Raw genomic sequence first — 16,917 nt, forward strand, 5'->3', positions numbered from 1 at the left:
ACTCTCTAGTAACTGGTATATGGGATGCAAAAGTCATCACTGAGAACAGACTACACTGTAGAGTTAAAAGTTTGTGCAGCATAACAATCCAGGTAGAAGTACATAGAGTAAAACAAAATGTTTTTCCCTTTCCCTATGACTAGTCTTCTTATCCGCAGGTAAGGAAGTGAAAGCACATTTTATTTCAGTGAGACATAAACACTGCAAAACAGTTTTTATTCTTATGCTTGTATGAGGTGTGTGTCATTATATTTTGTGTATTTGCTCTTTCCACAGGAGCAAAGGCATACACACAAACTAAGAAACAACCCAACCCACCTAATATTTCCAAAGCTACTCCTCCCAATTTTTCTAGCCATTTCTTTATTTCTAATGCAAATATTCATGACTTAATTACAAGATCAGCCTGGTTTCCACAGGTGTCATGCATGTAAGGTACTGTAAGCTGGAGTTGTTTGTGCATGAAAATTAAAATTTTACTAGCCACTGATTATTTGGTTTGTTTCTTGTTTATAAAATGTGAGTAAGTATCAAATGACCCTCCCCTTTACTTACTGAGGTAAACAGTTTGACTTCCTGAAGATATTATTTGTAGCAGATAATACTAATTTGTCTGTACCTATTTGATTTCTGTTTTCAATCAACACAAAACTTTGAATATATTAGTGAGTTTTCCCCAGGCTTTTTCTGAGACATAGTGGATGCCAAAGGATAGCAAAATAAAAGCTTGGCTAGAAGACATGCCTGCTGGTAGAGTACCCCCTGAAGGAAAGGTGTGTGTTCTATCCCACATTATATATTAAAAAATTCAGTTCTTAGGACACTGTTCTTCATTATTTTTGCTGCTTATGGACTACTTGTTTGTGACTAATATTTTAAAATATGCTGACAGTTGAGCTTTGTTTACTGGGTCAGCCCACGAGCTTCCATTGTCTTTAGAACAGAAAAAAACATAGTCTTTCATTAAAAATAAAAACTTCCTCATGCAGAGAGGAGCCTGTATGTCAGATCTAGGTTTGAAATATGCCATTTTTGTTGAATTTCCCAGTGCTCCAGAAGTACCTCTGATGGGGGCTTGGCACAGTTGAGCTCGTTAAGTTTGAGAAGGCAGAGTAATGACAGGATGGTTGAACATCCAGCTGTGTTTGACAGTATTTCCCTCCACTAAGTCTGGGTGGCAGATGGGACTTACTGAAGTGACTTATGAAATTTCTCAATCCACAGTCTTCTTTTGGTGTCCTCTCCCTACTAATGAGGCGTTTTCAGCATGGATCCTTCCTGCCTGGCTGCGTGAGCAGCATCAGGGAGGAAGTGATCCCTCTCCTGCAGCATGCAGTGGCTTGAGTTGGCCAGAGTTACGGAAAAGTTGTGTTCTAGGGTATTTTGCTTGATTTGAAAATTTTTAAAAGGATCTGTTTCTCTTCATGGGATGTCTGAGGCAGGAGGGAAGAAGAAATTGCTTAGTGAAGGACCTACCTAGGAAGGAAATCCAGTGTTTCCATGTGCATCATGTACAAACAAAGCATTTAAAATGTTTAAAGCTACAGCAGCAGTGTATAATGTACTTCCTTTCTGGGAGCTGATACCAGAATTGGCCTTGATATTGAACATTTTGACTTAGTTGTATCTGAAAAGAATGAAAAATAAAAATCGTCTTTCAGATTCTAGTTAACTCATGGTCTTATTTCTATCTTATAGTAACTCTTATGGATCACTGAATCTATAATAGAAATAAATATGACCAATTATGTTCAATGTCTGGATTATGGAAAACAGTATGACCAGCAATTCAGTTAGTCATGTCTTGCTCTTGTTTTCCTGTTACAGGATGACAGAATTTTGTTCATTGTCCTGATTCCCATTTTTGAGAACAAACCTTGAGTATCCTTGTTGGATTAAAAAACTCTCACAGGAATAAGTAAATACATAGTGATACATAAATACTGCCTTCCATCTTTAAGTTTTAGATATTTTATATCCATTATCATAGCCTTCTCTTAGGAGGCAGAAACTCTTGGCTATAGAAGTTGAATGGGTGAATAAATGTGATTGGGGAGTGACTTGTGTTTTGTGTTTTCCTGAAAACAGTGTTTCAGTTGAAGTCTTCTTGGAGCATCTACTTAGGACCAGTATTAATACCCCAACTACAAGGCCTTTTTCCTCAGTCAGAAATACAGTGGTGTCAATGCAAAGAGTCTGTTCTTAAGCATGTGAGTTGGTAAATCTTGGTTTATCCATGTTTAGAACAGTCTGTTCTTTTATCTTACATTTCTGAACACTCAAGGCAGATGCAAATGCAAAATTAGTTCACTAAATCATCTTAGATTGTTGGTTTCAAATATGACATTCTTGAACTTTCAATACACAAAAATTGCAGAAACACATTTTCAGTCTGTTTTTCTGAAATTAACTGTCTTGGTGTTCTCTGTTGCCATTTGTTTCCTGTGTGTTACTACCTTGATTAAAAAAAAAACAAGCAATAGCCGAACCTAATAACCCCAAAGCACCCAAACCTGTGCATTTTCTTCTTTTTTTTAATTCTTATCAGTGGTACAACATAGGAAAATCTGATACAGGTTTGAAAATATTCTTTCTGGTGCCTTTTGAGTGTGTTGTTTCCTTTCTCCTTGTATATTGTTCAAAAGTGATCAAATTTTCGGAACTGTGTATCTGCACAAAACAAATAATTTGTGGTTATCTTGGGTTTGAATTCTTTTTTTTCCCCATCTTTGTCTTTTTCCTGCTGCTGTTGTCTCATCAGGGCTGTGTTATTCAGATGTTTCGTAGGCTTTCTTGTGAACCCATTTGACATCAAGTCTCGTGTTCCTCTTCACGCACTTCCTTTGTTCTCCCTCTTGCTTTCAGGAGGTTTGTTTTCTTCTGGTGCAATGCTGCTTCAGACCACGAAGCTGGCTGAAAAATTCCCACTGGGAATTCTAGACCCAGCACAGAACTCGCAGTAGCCACTCTGCCAGCACTGGTTGTAGGATGGTTTGGGTCAGACCAACCACCTCTGGGGTGTTAAAATAATTACATCTGTCTTCATCTGCTTAAGAGACTGTGTATGTGTAGGTGTGTACTAGGAGATTTAACTAAATGTTTTAATTTTTCATTTACTGTGGGGAAAACAACACACAAAAATTATTTAATTGTAAGCGCTAGAAAATTCTGGGTTCTGCTATTGAAATGTGAAAAATTGGCTATTCCATTGAGAACTCAATTATTTCAGTTTTATATCTCAGTCTTAACTCCCTTCCAAGAAACATTAGTTTACAGACATGTTAAAAATTAAAATCAAGGCTTCTTTTGTATTTATGTACCTTTTTGGCAGAGGTGGCAGATGTAATTATTGAAGTACTTGAAGTATCTGTGGACTTTATAACTCTTGCAATATTGCTTAATTGCAAAGTCCAGTAGGTTTGCAGTGGATGCAGTCAGCATTTTGGACTTCATATCTTATCTGCCTGGATAGATGTTGTTAATTATTGCCATGGGAAAACAGCATATACTGTCATAATTTTTAGCTGGTAATTTTAATTGACAAGCTTCAGGCATTTTTGTCACTTGGGCAGAAACAGCTGTGTAAGGTTAATTCAGGTTTATCAGACTGTCTGTGGGATTTCTTTAGAGGTGAATGAACCTACATGTATCCTAAAAGTAAAACAACATTAGGGAACAACAGACAATCTTATTGGCTTTGCAAAATATATACAAAGAATGTGTATTATAAAATCCTATATGTAAGTTTTATAGCTGTGTCAAACTAATAACAGTGTATGTGTGTAAGTATATATAGGGAAAAAATGTGAAATGTTCTTGAAAAACCTCTCTAATAAGCTGTGTTACAGACACCTGGCTGAATCCTTCTGAGATTCCCTATTTTCACAACCCAAGCAAATATCTTAGAGTGCTTTCCAGCCAAATTCACTATTCCAGAGTTAGAGAGGATCAAACAGAGTTTTCACATGTGTTTCTGTATAACGTCCTTGTAATGTTTTGCTCCTTGGCTGATGCTGTTCCCCTAGAGCAGGGACTATAAAGGGATACAGGACGAAGAATGCCAGTCCCTGAGATGTGCAAACAGGTGAAATCTTCATTGACATGAGTTTATGATGGCCACTCAAATATTATTTGACATATTTTATATGAAATCCCTTGACCTTGCATGTCAGAGAGACCTGTGTGTTGCCTTTTAAGGCCTGCTCACCAGCCACGGTGTCAGATTCTGCAGTTTTCTCCCAAGTGTGAGAACATCATTGTGTTTTTTGCATGCTCCATTTAAATTCTTCTGACATCTGCGTGGGCTGCTTTCCATTCATTAACATAGGGGAGTTGCATCTTCTTCCATGGTGGCTGGTCAGATGCCAAAGGCAGATTAAGTTTCCTTGAGCAAGGAACTTGTCACTGAGGCTCTTCGAGCTGGAGCTGGGAGCTTTGGCAGCTCTGTGAGGAGGCAGTGAGAATCATCACCACAAAAATGATTTTTATGTGTCCTGCTGTGCACCCCTGGATTTCAAATTTGATTTATAGCTGCTCTTTTAATTTTTTTTTTCTTTTTAGAAGCTGCATTTGTTTTTTCATGCAGGAGACTATAATCTAAATATTGCAGATACATTTCATTCTGAAACTATGGATTATTTCTAAAATTACACTTATGGTAATTGCTGGCTTATTTTCCAGTTCCTTAAAGTTCTCTGTAAACCCACTGCTGGCTGTGTATTTCCCTTCTTGTATTCATGTAGCTGCCTTTATTCTTTATAGTCCTGCTGAGGTCCCAAAGCAAGCAAAAAGCAACTGCTGGAGAAGTGCATAAAGCACCACGGCGCAGTGCCAGCTGCTGCTCCCACGGATGGTCAGGCTCCTGGAGACGACACTGGAAACACTGGGGAATGTCTCACAAGACAGAGAATGGAACCCAAATGCTTGTTTCAGAGCAAGGTGCAAGAAACCTTGTCACTGTTTGGGATGACTTAGTTACATGTCAAGTTTTTATTCACTCCCCACCACTCTTGGCTTTTACTGTATACTGCTTAAATAAATCTTTCTCAACTCAGCTATCCCTTCTATAACTGCTAAAAATTACCTAGTTTTATGTTTTAGTCTCAATTTCTTTTGAGCAAGCTGTATATATTTTCGATTTACATTTTTTTGCACAGAAGGCTTCTTTCTTATTTTGGTGACTATCTTGATTTCTAACCTGGAACATTTTTTGCATGGGGTTATCTAATGCTAGTGTTCTCTTACCTGTGGTTTCCGTTTGGCATGAATGTGTTCTGTTGCTGAAGAATTCAAAATGCTTAGCAATTTGTAAGCCATAAAAGCTGTAATTGCTTGTGAGGAATGCCTATGGTCTGTGACTTTTTGAGTGAGCGTGAAGTGTTTGTTGTTTTCCATTCATAATTAAACTGATGGAGTTGCATTGATGGTGCACTGTATATAAGTTTAAATTTATCAAGTCTGAATAATTTTTCTTGTGGAAGTGTAGCATCTCAAATATTAGTATTTCATTTTAAGACAGGCCAAGTTTGACTTTATGATGCATTGTATAGGAAATCATGTGAAATCAGGATAAAGGTTATTCTTTAGAAGTGATATCCTGGGGTAAATATTCTGTTTATAGAAGTTGTTCTCTCTCCCTTGCCTAATTGTCTTATTGAGGAAGCAGATGGCATTTAAAATCTTGATTTGATGGAAAAAGCATTAACAGGAAAATGTTTGAAATTGAAAGGTAGGCAAATGCATCTTTATAAGTCGTGTTTGTATTTCTACTTATACGGGTGACTAAAGAGTAGTAGTTGTAGTTCTTGGAAGTCTGTATCTGCAGTATATAGAAGTGGAGAATATTTACCTCCTAAAATAGCTCCAAGTTCCACCTCTGCACTCTTGGTTTTTCTGTACTGTTTTGTGTTAGCTGTGGGTGGAACAGATCGGAAAAGGAAGCAGTGGATTCCCGTCTTCAAATTAAAAATGGAAAGACTTTGAGCTTAATGTAGAATAGCTGGGTGAAATGTCATGTGTTACAGAGAAAAACAGGGAGTGTGGCAGGAGTCCTTTGGTTCTTACAGCTTATGGGTACATCTGATAAAGTGGTCCTGCTGTTCTCATTCACTGTATAAGTTGTCCATTTGACACACTCTTTCCATGAAGTGCTTGGAAATCTTTTGCAAATTAGACAAATCCTCAGTGTATTACAGTCTTGATTCTTTTTCTGTTATGGTCACCATTTACAGCTATTGTTTAAAAGACTTCTGAAACAACATAAATGCTGTTGAAAATTAAGCGCAGTTGAGAATAACTGCTTAAGATGTGCTTCATGGTTCAGATGGCTGCAATTTGAGATTTATTGGCATGCATGAATGATTCAGCTGCCCTGAGGTGTCTGAAGATTGATGTGGTATTCAAATAACTGGAGTAACCTTCAGATCATGGGGGTTAACACTGCATTTGCTTATGGTTTCCATTTTTGACACTTAGTTGCTGAGTGATAGAGCATAGGCAGTTCTGGTTTACTGTACTGGGAAATCCTTCTAAAGCACAAATGAGCACTGCCTGGGTGCCCTTGTGATTAACCTGGTAGTTCTTTATCTATAAAATAAAATAATTTAATTGAACACAGTCCAGTTGCAAAGATCAGCCTAAAACATTATTGATCACAGACTGCTGTACGTATTACGTCCCAATTATTTCTATTAGCTGTTACTATTACTCTGTTATATGAAGCAAATCTTAATCAGTCCAGGTTTTTTTGTTTCCTCCCATAAAGTATTTTGACAGCAGCTCAATCAAGAACGTACAAAATTACTTTGAAGACATATGAGATAAACATTCTTCACTCATAAATATTGTAGATGCCAGCTTTCAAGAGCAGAGACTATTAATCTGCATTTACTTAGGTCACTACAAATCTGGAATAACTCCATTGGAATTGCAAGTTCAATAAAGGATAAATTTATAGCTGCTTTACACATGGTGATTTCTCTGTAGAAATTTTGCTGTTAAAATTCTTGTTGGTTTTCATTCCCCTGTTTGCCACCAGTTCATTCAGTGCTCATTTTGAAATTCCAGTAGCAGTTCTAACAGCTCAGACCTCTCAGAATATCTCTTATGATGAGCAGATGCTTATGAGGACTGGGGTTTCTTTTGCATTAATGGATTTTCTCTTTTACCTGCCTAAAATACAGACCACATTTATCACACGATAAAAGCCCCCTTTCCCTGAAAGAAGTATTAGATTTTCTTAGGCTTTGCATAATATTTGATGCAAAGCCTCACTATTCTTAAGCAGTTCTTACCTGACTGTTCTTCAGCTGATGACCAAATTCTGAGCAGATTTTACATGTTGGGTTCATCTGGCTGATAATGGGAAAGAGCATCAAAATGTCTAAGCTGCTGTCATTTCCCCCCATCCTTGATCTGCATTATTAAAGGAGAGAAAAGTATGAAGAAAAAATGCTGTGATTGAGATTAATTTTGTGATTCCTTGATCTCAAAACTCCTAATGGTGTTTATTCCAGGATTAAACATAATGCAAAACATTATCATCATTTGTACTACAAAAGACACAATTGATTTTGGATTGCTGCTACAGCCTTGCTGAAAGACAGATTTCCTCTGTGTAGCATCAATCCAAGAGACTTGACAAATGATGTCAAGATTATGTTTTATTGTCTCTGGGGCCCTTCATGTTATGTATTTTTGATGTATGAAAGCATGATGCAATTGTATGGATGTGTGAATCTTGTGAATTTTATATTGTATTCCTGGAAATCAACTTGCACAAATTTGGTTGTGTTCTAGAGTTTTTACAAAGCAAGTTTCTTTTTCTCAAATCTCCTTTAATAGCAAGCTTACAAAGAGATGCTTAGAAATACACAATAAGTGATAGTGATGTTTTGGGGTTGGGGATTCCCCCCCCACCACATCTGTGTAGTCCAGTAAAAATAATGTTTTTCTAAGATCACTAGTTTTATTAAGATTTAAAACTCTCCAGAGACTCTTGCTACATGTAAGTGAGGGGTGAAGTGTGTGAGATACATTGCCTAGAGGGAAATTCCCTTCCTGTGCTCATGCATCATCCCAGGGTGAGCTGTGGCACCACCTCCTGCACACGTGGCTCTGCTCTGGGTTGCTGTGGGTGCCTTGGTGGTGCTGGGCTCAGGGAACCTCTTTGGACAACAGTGAACTTAGTGTGTGCTACCTGAACAACAAAAGGGTGGAAGTAAAACAAGAAAATATGAAAATACCCACTACAGGAAGAGAAGAAGTGGAATGACCCTTGTTTTTATTCCCGTACGCTGTTTTCACTAATTTGATTATAGGTCTAATTTGATTATAGGTCTAATTCTTCTCTGTCACTATCAATACTTACACAGCTCAGCCTCTGTTATTACAATCAGACTGATACAGAGGAGTTGACAGAATTTGAATGAAGGCTTTTTTGTTTTGTAATACACTGGTGTTATTTTGGAATGCCTTTGTCTTAAAAAATGACAATACTGCTCGTGCTGCCTTTTGCAGTTGATGATACGATATCCAAACTAAGAGTTGCCTGAAGTGGGAGTTGAAAGGCACATAACTGAGCAATCCCAACCATGATGGTGAGCTTTTCTGGTGTCTAAATAATAATAAAAAATCAGTGTAGCTACTCTGGAAAATAAATAAATAAATAGGAATTATATGTTCTGATGTTTGTGTGGAATTTTTATGCATCATATGGAAATTAGGAAAGTTCTGTTTTGTCTTCATATGGATTTCCTCTCCAATTTACATCAGTAACGATATCCAAAAGAGAAGGAAAAAAGGAGGAGCAGAATATTGAGTTTCATTTGGCAATCCAGAGATCCCTTTCACAGATCTACTTTTATCTTTGGGACAGTATTTCAGTTTCCACTTCAGCAGTGGTATATGATATTTTCAGTGTTTAACAGTGGATTTTAGAGCAGGGTGGTCTGAATTCCCAAGGCAAGCCATGTCCATTCAGACACCAGCCTTTTATGAGAAGTCCTCAAAAGCTGCTGGGACACCAGGAGGGAGGACAGATTATCCCATGGTTCTAGAGCACAAGAGTTGAAAAGTGTTTCTCCACTGGTGTAGAAAGGGACAGAGAGAAAATGAAGTTGCAAGCAGGAAAATATTTATTTGGTCCAATGTGTTTAAAATAAAATCATCCTTTCTTTTAGGGTCAGGATAGCCTTTTTGTGTAGTAACAATGCCACATACCTATTTTGAAGTGGTAACACTGAGATATTTGGAGAGCAGGCATCTGCATCAGGTGATACATGCTGTAGACTTCGTGATGTTTCAGTTTCACATTCTTGTAGCTGGATGGGAAAGATAAGCAAGCTGGTTGACCTCTGATGGAAAAAGATGTTTTCACTTGTGTTGGACTTCAATTTTAGGTTTTGCAATTTTGAAGTAATTCTGTAAAATGCTTCCCATGAGTGCCATTGGTCAACTGGAATTAAACAAGTTGAATAGCATAGTCTGTAACATTGGGGAAATAAAAACTGGAAATGTACTAGAGACAATAAATTAGCAAATTGCTGTGTAATGCTGTTTAGTTTGTTTTGAAGTAGATTGCTTGCTGTTGGAAGGTTATTATTGACTGTGCTTGTATGTTCTGTTTTTTGGCAGGTAACCCTGGACTGGCAGGTTATTACAGGACCTTTATCCAGGCCCTTTATTGTGGACTGAACCAGCAGTATCCCGTCTGGGTTGTGAGCCATGCTGGACACTGTAAACCTCCGAGTGGGATGGAAATGATAGAAGGTACAATACTGTCACCTGTGCATACAATTGTTTATACCCTTCCAGTTTTGGTGGCAAAACTTGTGCTTATTGAAAACAGATTGACATGAGTTTTAAATGTCTCCATTGTATTTCTACAGAACAATTTTCAGTTGTATGAGAAGTTAGTGAAGTATTTCAGGTAAATTAGATTTGCCAGACAAATATATGCTATTAAGAGAATAAGAGAGTTTACTGTTGGCAGTCGTCAGAGACACGTTACAGTGAAGACGGTCTAGAATGTGTTTATGTTGAGAAGAGTAGAGTAGAAAAGTAAATTTTTAAATTAAATGTCCAGTTCAGAGATTGAGTAGGTTAGGAGAGATCTAATTATCTCTGAATTTAAAAACAGCTGTACTAAATCAGTGAATTACCTGGAAGCAAGTCTCTGAGACTGGGGTATGGGATGTTTGCAGGGAAGAGGTTGCTTGTGTATCTGTTAAGAGTTTTTTGACATGCAGATCTGCAGCAAGAGATGGTGCTCCAAGCATAGCTAGATGAGGGAACCTGCAGTGAATCCTGTCCTGAAAGCTGATTGATGTTGAGCATCCTCTGGACTTGGTCAAGCTACAGTGGTGTAGCAGTAAATCAGCATTTCTAGTATTTTCTTCCTATATCACACTGTGCAAACACCCCACTTTGAAGACCACTGATTTAGAGTGTGCAAGCATTTAAATTGTGCACTTGACTTATGAATGATGCTGCTCTGGAAAGGGGTCTAAAATGTAGCAAACTACAAAGGAATAATATGCCTGATAAGATTTAGTTGAAGTACATTTTGGAAGTGTAATAAAGACTAAAGTAAGTTTTCCAGCAACAGCCATCAATCACAGTCTACTTCCTAATTGACTGGAGAGATATCATACTCAGCAATTTGGAAACTGAACAAAGCTACACCCTTCATTTCTACTTTTGTATGATATCCTTCTTTTCAGAGGACTCTTGCAAGCTCTGCTCCACAGAGGCACACACCATTAATTGAATATTTCACTGCTGTAATTCTGCTCCCAGCAATCAATCCACTGTGCAAAACTATTTGAAACCTAATTTTACTCATTGAATACAATACACAAGTCATACCTCACTTTCAATGTCCTTATCCTCCTCCTCAGCTTTTAAAAAGACGTTTATTTTGAACACTGCTGTGAACATAAAACAGGACAACATCAATCCTTAGGTGAAGGGGAAAATTACAAAAAGGACAACAGTTTTCTAGTTCTCTCTTACTTTATTTAAAATTAGCATAAAACATTTATAGACAGCAGGTGTACATACGTAGCCATGTGAAAAAGGACATCAGTTTTCTAGTTCTCTCGCATAAAACATTTATAGACAGCAGGTGTACATACGTAGCCATGTTTTAAAGTGATTTAATTCTGTGGACATCTGCTGTGGCTGGATGAGAAATAAGAAATAGAATATTTCAGACAGAAATAAGTGTAGAATCAGAGGATCATTACATTTGGAAAAGACCAAGGCAACCAAATGCTACCATACCACTAAAACATATCATGTGCCACGTCTGCTTTTTTTTTTTGAACACTTCCAAGGATGGTGACTCCACCACTTCCCTGGGCAGCCTGTTCCAATGCTTAACCACTCTCAGTGAAGAAATTGTTCCTAGTGTCCAACCTGAACCTTTCTTGGCACAATTTGAGGTCATTTTCTCCTGTTGTATCCCTTGTTACCTGGAAGAGACCAACTCCTGCCTGGCTGGCTACAACCTCTTTTCAGGGAATTGTAGAGAGCAGTAACGTCCTCCTTGGACTTCTTTTTTTCCAAGCTGAACACCCCCAGCTCCCTGAGCTGCTCCTCATCAGATTTGTGCTCCAGACCCTTCCAGCTCATTGCCTTTTTTCTGGACACACTCCAATGCCTCAATGTCCTTCAAGAAGATGGAAGGCATGCTTTTGTTTGTCCTTAGGGCTGCCAGTAAACTACTTTTGGTAGCAAAGTGACACACAGTAAAGAAAAATTACATCAGAATTAAATTATTTATTTGTTCTAATAGTCTGTGTTTGCCAAGTGCTACAGAAATATGGAATCTGTGATTCATATCTTAATCAACTAAAGAGATACAATTGATGTATTAAAATATCATATACCTAATAAGTAGCTAGTCAGCATTCGTGACCTAATTATACAATATTTGGTCAAATGATAAATTATATTGAAGATAAATCTCTAGAACTGTATAAACTATACAGATGAATATTGAGTTAGACACAGTCAAATCAGCAAAGCATGTTTTTTCTTCTGAATGACAGGAAATTTTGAGTGGCATTCTTAATAGTCAATTTACAAAATAAATTTCTAATTTGATCTTTTATGTTCTATGGACTGTATAGTGTGATAAGATAATAGCATGTTCTTAAAATCTGCTAAACTAGCCTTAGTTTATGGTTCTTGGTGAAAAAGATAGGTAATGATTGATTTCTAGTCCATCAAAAGAGTGTTTCCACTGCTTGCTCTTTACACACAGGGGGAGTAGGGCCTTCAGACCATTTTGAAACTGAATTACATCCTAAGAAACAGTATGGGAAAAGCAGAGAAGTGGTGAAGGAATAATAAATTTTCTGTCAAGACATTGATTATGTGAACCTGAAATGTTAATGTACCATCAGTGTGAAGTTTTGAACTCAAATTAAGTTGTGCATAAAAAGAAATAAATTCTAGCATTACAGGAAAAATTGGAAGTGGTGTGTAGCTTAAATTTATTTGATATATTGCTTCTTGGCTGTTGTTATAATTCATCTGAATGGAGTTTGCTTTTGCAGCCCTCTGGCTTCTAATGAAACTGCAGAATTGGCTGTGAGTGAGAGTCTGCCTCTAGCTCCAGTGGTATAAATACAGAAAAAATGACTGAAATTGTTTGGGTAAAATTGAATTTATACTTCAGCAAGTTAATAATCTTGTTAACTGCTGGCTAGTTGTCCACCAAATCACAGATAGAAGTGTGGGCATGATTAGCAGATACAAGCCATAAGTTTTTACCATCATGATATGCTGTGCTGGCAGGAAAGAGCCTAAAAAAGTAGCCGTAGCAAGACAAAGAGTGTGGTGTTCTGTAATAAGAGGTTACGAGTTATTTAGGACAGTGATTCCCAAACTGTAATCTGGTTGATCAGATGCAATTGGCACTTTAGCTGCTTTCCACTTGATAAGGGGAATGAATAGTAACTAAGAATACTTTTCCAGTAACACTTCTGTGTAAGCATTTGCTGCAGTGCCCTTGGAGATGTTGTGCCACCATGAATGTGCGGTGCTGGCACGGACTGGGATTGTGGTCTGCACTGCTGCAAACAGGAGAGGAGGAGGTAATGGAAGTTTGGTGTTCCAAGAACTGGGTTCCTAAAAATAGGGACGTTTCCTTGTTGTTGTGTATCACAGAATTGTCGAATGACCTGGGTTGGAAGGGAGCTTAAATATCATTTAGTTACAACCCCCTGCCATGGACACAGATGCCTTCCCCTAGACCAGGTTGCTCACAGCTCCATCCAGCCTGGCCTTAAATGTTTCCAGGGACAGAAGTTACACGGACACAGGGACTCTGTATGCATTTGGTAGTTTTTGCTGGCTTGTGACTCATTTATTTTAAATAGAATAGATGTTTTTAGCAATTGCTGATGAGGGAAAATACCTACATTGCTGAATCAGGTGGATCAGAGATACTGGCAGTTTCTTTGGTCAGTACAAAAACACCTCAGAATTAATCTCTGTCATACTCAGAAGTTTTTTGACCAGCAAATCCTTATCTGTGCTTCAGCCCTGTATGATTAGTTATAACAGCAGATATGTGGCCACACTGAGGTATGCAGTGATAGCTGTGTTTAAAAAGCATTTATGTCTTGCATATTTATGTGTACATGTATACACAGGGAGAAAAGCAGTAGGAAGGCAGCTGAGCTGGCATCTCTCATGCATACTTCAAGCTTATGCATATACCCATTTGATTCATGTTACATACATTTAATTCACATTAATTTCTATTTCAACAACATGTTTTGCTTCCTAGGCATATCAATTAAAATATCTGAGAGTCTTTGAAAGATGAGTTGTCTTTAATATAAGTTCCTTTGAGGTTTAGTCAGTTATATTTCTATATTACAGACACAGAAAACTCTGTAGTCATGTTTATGGCCTAGAATACATTAAAATTCTGCTTAACTGTAATGCAGATTTATATGACACAATGTCTCCAGTCTAGTGATCACACTGTGAATACAATAAAAACCCCAAGTTTCAAGCATGCTATCACAGTAGAATTATGCTAGTTTCACAACTATTTCATAGCAAGTGTAGTTTTTTTAATGTATAGAAAGGGTGAGGTCCCTGTTCACAGAGCTGGCCTTGGCACTGATTAATGGAGCTCCTCACGTGGTATTTTGTCAGCAGTGAGGGATCCCAGGTCAGGGTGTGCACAGAAGGACTGGTTGTTTTCACAGGATAGGACAGGAACTGCAGTGCAGTCCTGCTGCCCCTTGTGATCCAGCAGCTGCTGTTGCCCAGAAACCTTATTCCTTCCTTGTCTTGGAAAAGGCAACCTAAGGAAGGAAGCGTGTGTGCATGTGTAAAAGTTATTATGAGCCATTTAAATCTTGAGGTTTTTGTCTCAGCCTGGCAAGATCTGAATTTTACTATATGGTTTTAAAGCTGTGTCTATTTTAAGGAAACAAATGGTCAGTTCATCTTATGAACCCACTGGAATGCTTGAAATCTAGATGTGTGAAAAGTAAGCAGCCCTAGGGATGCTGCACTACTCCATTTACTTCTTTCCTTTAAACCACATTCAGATAATTATTCATGGATGTCCCGTAATCATGCCCATAATTATGCAAATACATCCTTAGAGTGAAATCTTGGCATTTGGCATTGACTTTATCAGTCCTGCGTAATTTTAAGCATGTGTTTAAAAGTCTTGTTCCATTCAAAATCAAAACTAAGAAAATTAAAGTTTGCCGTATATGAAGTATTTCTAAGTTGCTCTGTTCCTTTCTTTTCTAGCCATTCAAAATGTTAACAATTTTAGGTGTTTATATTATCATACCTTAGCAGCCATGTATTTAATTGTAAAGATCATTTAAAGACTATTAAGCTCATTTTGGTATCACTTAATGTATATCCCATTGAGTTTGATGGAGTAGTGACTAATTTTTGCTGATGTTACAAGGAATAAGACTTTGTCTTTACATTTCTTATGGCTTTATGAAAAATATGTTCTCTGCATTCTCTATTTCTTTCTAGGTTTTCCACTAAGTCTGTCGACGTAATATTTATTGGAATATTATTTTTAAATGTCCATGTGGAGAGCTTTTTAATCCATTCTAGTACTTTATTCAACTAATTCCTTGGTTAAAAGAACCAGAAGTTTTCATCCATACCTACAAATAAGAATAATATAATTCTTGTTTTAAAGATTTTTGAAAACTGATACAATCTTCTGGACCTTTATCCAGAAAACAAGATGTTTAAAAAAATTTTAAAAAAGGCAAGAATTCATCCATTAGAGAACACAGTGTTTTTGCTGCATTCCAGGAAACTTTGGATGTAGGTTTTGAAATTGTTTATGGGTTATTTTCTGCATAGGTGTGTTCTCCAATTGATACCAACATTTCTGTTTAGATGCAGGTGGCTTTTAGTGAGAGCAGGGAAGTGTTCAAGAATGTTCTACCTGGTCAAGAGGTTCCATCTTCTGGTGTCTGTTTGAAGGCAGGTCACAGTTCCCTGGAATGAGCGGTGCTATGATGTTTCAGAGTACCTTGTTTGGATGTTTACCATACCGTTAAAGGGAAAGTAAAAACCTAATGTAATTTGAAAAAAAACACAGTATGTAGATGATCTGGTTATTTTCCCCAGGGAGAATGCTTAGGAATCTTTAAACACAACTCAGTTTGAAAGATAATCTTGCATCTGCTAACAGAATGACAATGAAGTAACCCCACAGCAGGGAATAGTCATTATGTCTGAAGGTGTAAGAGGCCTGGATTTGGTTTTATAGTTGAGTCAAAAAGTTTATTCACTTCACAGGTTGGCTGCAGGAAGAAAAGCTGATCAATAGTTTAATTTAGCAATTCTACTTCGTATTAGGGACCTTTGATTTAATTTTGATACCCACAAAACTTGCAACAAATGGTGCAGACCTTGAAGGGATCACTCCGGTGTTGAATGACATTTTTATTTTCAATTGATAGTGATCTACAGCTGTTAGAGTCAGAAACCATCAGTAATGCACAACATCGTTCCAGATCCTAAAAATAATCAGGTTTGGAACATGGACCCTTTCTGGTTTTGTTTCAGTTTTAGGAATTTCACTTCCTTTGAGGAGCAATGTAGGCATTTCAGGGAAATAGAGGAAACTGTAAGGCAGAGTGTGCAGAAGAAGTAACTGCAAATGGCCTCATTCTTAAATAATTAGTAATGAATTACTGTTGCCTCTAATGCATCTTAAATCTCTAAGATCTGAGTAGAGGCAGAGTGCTTGAAGAAATTATAAAGAACAAAATTATGTGGTACTGTGGAATCAGGTTGAATGAGTCTCATTGCTGCTTGCTGGATGAAGTTTTTCTTTTTTCTAGCTTTGATACCACGTGGCACTACTGTCTTTCTTTAAGATATACATATTTTTACCTTTCTAAGGGCTGAATTTGAGGTTTTGTCAATTAATACATATATTAAAATAACCTAATTTACTACAGTTATTGAATTACTGGTGTGGTCAGGTGACTACTTGTTTGCCAAGTAATTCCCCATTGCGTTAAACATTGTAGCAGATAGTTAAAATTCTTTGGCACTGCCATTGTAGTGTCGCTTTTTTTAGAACAGAACTATGGTTTCAAGCATATTATTGCTGAGCTTGCTGCCACTTCCTTCGGTGCTATGGTTTATATGATTTGGGGGATTTTTCAGTTAATTACAAAGAGGACAGTATCAGTGTTCCTGAATACACTTCAGTATGAAACTACTTGATTGTATTTGGAAGTGTTTATGTCCAGAGTGCAGGTAAAACTCAGGTGATGTGTCTTAGTATATAAATTATACTGTAAAGCCTCAGGCAGTTTCAAAATGTTTGTATTGAGCTGTTGCTTCAGTGTCTGCTAAATGTGTGAGGAAACCAAACTTTTTACAACCATG

At 37.4% G+C, this 16,917-nt stretch overlaps 1 protein-coding gene across 1 annotated transcript in view; it reads left to right on the top strand.

Annotated features, from left to right (window-relative positions):
- LDAH (lipid droplet associated hydrolase) overlaps positions 1 to 16,917 on the top strand; it is a 109,682-nt gene that overhangs the window by 21,814 nt on the left and 70,951 nt on the right. The window contains exon 3 of the mRNA XM_041421902.1: positions 9,634 to 9,768. Coding sequence (XP_041277836.1) covers positions 9,634 to 9,768 — 135 coding nt within the window. The remainder of the gene's footprint in view (positions 1 to 9,633; positions 9,769 to 16,917) is intronic.

This window comes from Onychostruthus taczanowskii, unplaced genomic scaffold, assembly GCF_017590055.1.
Source record: "Onychostruthus taczanowskii isolate IOZ18803 unplaced genomic scaffold, ASM1759005v1 scaffold11, whole genome shotgun sequence".
NCBI lineage: Eukaryota > Metazoa > Chordata > Aves > Passeriformes > Passeridae > Onychostruthus > Onychostruthus taczanowskii.